This window comes from Carassius gibelio, chromosome B9 (genome assembly GCF_023724105.1).
Source record: "Carassius gibelio isolate Cgi1373 ecotype wild population from Czech Republic chromosome B9, carGib1.2-hapl.c, whole genome shotgun sequence".
Lineage (NCBI taxonomy): Eukaryota > Metazoa > Chordata > Actinopteri > Cypriniformes > Cyprinidae > Carassius > Carassius gibelio.
Window position 1 is genome coordinate 17,618,884 of NC_068404.1, and position 4,894 is coordinate 17,623,777.

General features: G+C 40.7%; 1 protein-coding gene across 2 annotated transcripts in view; it reads left to right on the forward strand.

The window, feature by feature from the left end:
• tbx15 (T-box transcription factor 15) overlaps positions 1 to 3,687 on the forward strand; it is a 20,596-nt gene extending 16,909 nt beyond the window's left edge. For both annotated transcript variants that reach the window (XM_052564728.1, XM_052564729.1), the window contains exon 8: positions 1,977 to 3,687. In XM_052564728.1, coding sequence (XP_052420688.1) covers positions 1,977 to 2,803 — 827 coding nt within the window. In that variant the 3' untranslated portion in view covers positions 2,804 to 3,687. The remainder of the gene's footprint in view (positions 1 to 1,976) is intronic.
• The last annotated feature ends 1,207 nt before the right edge of the window (positions 3,688 to 4,894 follow it).

Here is a 4,894-nt window from a genome sequence, read left to right on the forward strand (position 1 = left end):
TTGATGTAACTACTTTTTCCCCCCGTCATAAGGTCAGAGTAATGTGAGCACGGTATTTTGTCTGTGTAGACATCTGTTTGTCATCACAAACTTCACGAAACAGATTAAATGTTAATTAAAGTTCTCGCACGGCTGACAAAACGTTGTGTTCTCCCCCTCCGCCCCTGCCCTCGCAGCCCCAAACTGACTGCCCTCAAAAACTACATGCAGATCTATTGGAGTAATTAGTTGTTCTCAAAGCACCACTGAAGCCGCTCTCACCCCAGCCTGACAACAGGGGGAAAACATGACATCACCGTGAGGTCTCCTTTCCCTCAGCCAACAGAACAGAACCGCGTTGAGCGAACCAGAACTCAGCTGTATTATCGAACGCATATGGAGCTGGCCCAAGCCTCAGCCAAGAGAGTTCTGAATTATTTAGTTTCTTTAATTCCCATTCTGAGCCGCAGAGCCGACTAGATTTTCAAAACAACAAACTGAATGCTGGCCAACTTCTCATTAATAAAGAAATATGTGGTAGATATCCCACCGCTATCATTCAGTTCCAAGTGTTTGACTTATTCTCTGTGCATATGTGCCAGTGAATTTTTCCCTCTATGAACATATGCCCAAATGCTGCCTGTCATACTGAGAGAAGACGGCTAGTGCTCTGTTGACCAGACTTGCCTGTTATGAAACACAAGCCACATTTGCAATCAACATTTGTCACATTATCCCTTAGATGGTTGTAGCTGACAAGACATGTAATGGGCTTTTCACACTGTGCTTAATCTCTGGTTATTGTCTCCTTAAACGTGCTTTCAAACCCCATGCAAACCAATGTCTCACACAGAGGTAACCCCATATTTTGGAAATGCATACAGTGTGAAACAAAGCTGTTTTAAAATTTAATTGCCATTATTTAAATAGGTAAATACTTTCATGCACTTTTCATGCACAAGTGTTGAAGTCAAAATGTCATAAAGTGACGGAAAATGTTTTTGAGTGAAGAAGAGAACATTTTATTCATATACTGACACTGTGAAAAGCATACTGAATATAAACTGTGCAAGAGCGAGACAAGACATTTTTAAACAGACTGCATAATGTGTTCCAGTAAATCATACTGACACTGCAAATCTGCAAAGAACAGCGTTAACCCGCGGTTTACAAATGTACACTTTAAAAAATGCGGACTCCAATACTCAATTTTTTGAAAGAAGAATTTATTTGAGCAAAACAAAAACTGTAATATTGTTAATTATTATCATAATTTTTTTTTATTTTAATATATTTTAAGATGTAATTTATTCCTGTAATAACAAATCCTAGCATTCTGTTAGTGTGGTTTTTAGAATGGTCAACTATTAATAATTGTAATTCTAAACCTTTTATTACAGAGCAATAGTTTTAGACCTTAAGAGAAAACGCTTTAAAATTCTGTCATCATTCACTCACCTCATGTTGTTCCAAAAAATATATTTTGAAGAGCTGTTTCTGTCTATACAGTGAAAGACAGTGGGTTCCAAAATTGGACCCCACTGACTTTCAGTGTATGTACAAAAACCACTGACATTTCAAAATATGTTATTTTGTGTTTCACAGAGGAAATAGAATCATACAGGATTGGAAAGACATGAGTCAATCCCTTTAGGAAAGCTCAGCAACTTCTGGACAATGTAGAATAGCACTGTGGAGATGAGCGCTCCATTATGGGTTAATTGGTGGCACTTGTTGCCAGGTTTGAACAGGCCTCTCTTGTAACCAGATGAAATGCTCTCCCTAAGGAGCCATGGTGACTGCTCGTGGTCCACAGGATGAAATAAGAGATACGCTCTTGGTGTAATTGTTGGACAGTGTGTATGTTTTCAGAGCTGGCTCTGTCTCACCGTTCTCCATTTGTGTGTGCACTTATTCTTCATGCATAGGAACATGTATCCACAGTGTGTCTTTTGGGGTTTGGATGTTTCTAAATGTTTACTGACTCTGTTTTTCAGGAGGGAGCACTGGCACCTCTCCCACTACTTCCAGCACTGGCACTCCATCTCCCTCCGGTGCGACGCACCTCCTCTCCCCTTCCTGCTCCCCTCCTACTTTCCATCTGGCACCCAACACCTTCAATGTGGGCTGCAGGGAGAGCCAGCTGTGTAACCTGGGCTTGTCTGAGTACCCTGCATGTGCCAGGAGCAACATGGCCGCCCTGCAGGGCTACGGAGGACTGGCCGACGGCTCCTACGGCCGCCTCCAGACCACAGGAGGCGCTGTAACCTCTGCCCAGGCCTCCGATTCCTTCCTGCCTCAGAGGACTTCCTCTCTCATTGCTGCAGGAATGCAGGGAGGGGCTCACGCCTCATTGGCTGCTGGAAACGGCAGCGGCGGAAGCAAGATGGATGCATATGGAAGTCAGCTGGCCTCTTTTCCCGCGTCCCAACTGCAGTACGTCATGCAGGCAGGGGCGAGCTCCGCCTCTGGGTCATCGGCTTCCTCTGGGTCCTCCCCTTCCTCCGCCCACATGTTCTCTGGGAGCCATCATCATGTGCAGCAGAGCACATATAATGCATTTTCCCTTCACAATCCCTACAACCTGTATGGATACAACTTCCCGGCCTCACCGCGCCTGGCGGCCAGCCCAGAGAAACCTCAGGGTGGCTTACTGTGCTCCTCCTCCTCCGCTGGAGCGTTTGCCGAACGTCAGTACCTGTCCAACAGCGGCATGGACAGTATGCACATGATCAGCAACCCCGCTGGCAGCCAACAGGGGGCTGGCAGCTGTGATGGCCGCCAGTATGGCTCCTCTTCACAGATGTCCATGCACATGGTTTGAAGCCATTGAAAATAAACCAAAAACAGATCAAAACACCAAGCACGAACAGCTGCTGCAGTCTTTTGCTCAGCATTACTGGGTTTTCAGAGTATTATTATTCAAAATGTCTGACACATTGGCGTGAGCAGTTTGCCATTGTGATGTTTGTGACACCAGCTGTTTAGTGTGGACTTATTACACACATGCCTTATCAATCATCAGACTAAAATGGAGTTGAAAGTGAACAGTGTGCAAAACTGAAGTAAATCAACTGAGCTCTGATTTTTAGAAAATGGATTATGATGAGGATTCATATTTGGTGCAATAATGACAGCAATAATGGCCCCTTAAATATCCCACAAGAACAAGAGCCATCAGCCAGAACTTGAATAAACTGTCCTCAAAACTGTGAGCGAATAAGTGTTGACAGTATTACTTTTTCATTGTTGATAGTATATGATGCTTGTCATGGTGTCGTGATGGGATGTTGTCAGCTCACTGACTCTTTCAGAGGTGAAGGGTCTCAGGATGGCTAAGTAAAATCCTCCTGTAATAACAGGGTCTCTGTATGGTTCTGACAATCTGTACTGAAATGCTAAACCTTTGCCTATTGGTTTGGAAAAGGTTTAACCATATCCTGAGTGGAACATAACATTTGAGCAATAGTGAATGCACGCAAAGCACATAGGTTTTAAATTGTTGTGTGGATAAAAACCATAGGAAGACAAGGTATTTGCTTTGGAGTGTTTGTAAATGAATATATTTAAATGCTAAGCAATTATATGGCCAGTGTATGTTAAATTTGAATAGTGTGGGAGTAATGAGCAATAATGTTTTAGGCTTTTAAGACTGTAAATACAAGTGCCCAGCACATAAAGCTCATTAAATAAACATTATAAGCCCTCTGTATGTTTCTTGGGAAAAAAAAAAAATAATCAAGCATGTTTTGTTGCTTTTGGTTGTTGTTTTGAAATGACATCATGCAGTATACAGTATGATGGATCTCAAATAAGAAATGATCATAGATTTGACCTTCACAAACATTTATGTATGTATTTGAATAGTTCAATTATTATTATTTTTTAATTAAAGTCCAAAAACTTAAGCAAGTCTGTTTTACTAATCAAATGCAATCTATATCATGCCCTATTATTTTCCTCTCTGTTATAATAATGGGCTTGAGATAAAAAGAAAGCAAAAATGGTTATTTGAAAGTCAATATGTGTAAAAATAAATGTGTAAAAACAAAGGATTGATCCTGCTGTTCTCTTTGAAATAAAGAAGAAAGAGACGACCATGTGGATCAAATTCATCCTTTTCACTGTGGTGATGCATATAAATATGCCACCTGTTTAAAGAGAGAATGAGGGCAAGAGGGATTGTGAAGAGAGGAATCTGTTAGACACTGGATGTGGGTCATTTTTACATTTCTGGTTTTAATATGTCTGCTCTTAATACGCTTACAGTATGTATTTATGATCACTTCTCTCATGTCTGGGCTTTGGTCCTCATTATCCCGGCACAGACGTCATTGATTTAAAAGCACAATCAGCATCTATTACATGGATGTCTTCAGAAGTGAGTATTTTTTTTCCCTCTTTCTCTCTGTTCCTCTTTATTTTTCTTTTTTTTTCTCAGATCACTTCCCATCATGTGCTCGGTTCCAACTATGAAATATCATATCTGATTCCTCATCAGAAAGTAAACGGGGTAGAAGACCGTGGAGACATCTCTCTCTATTAGAAACACCTGTTTTTCAAGAGCAGCTCTAGTAATGACTGGATATGCAATCGAAGAGTGCATGATTTCATAATTTGGCACATCGCCATCTATCTGGATAATATTTCCAATAATTATGTACATTTATTTGTCTGGTAGTTTGAAACAAAGCTCTGCTAAAAATTTTAATCAACTTGTTCTCTGTAAAATGAACCACTGCCTATCACAACCAGAATGCACAGGTAAATTCAGGAAAATATACGGAATAGATTCCATATTTACCAAACCCACATTGTTGTGCTACAACAAAGATCTACTGTCTTGTTCTCAGGATATACTCATTCTCTTTTATATTCAATTTCTTTTAAACATATTTTGAATTATTACTTATTA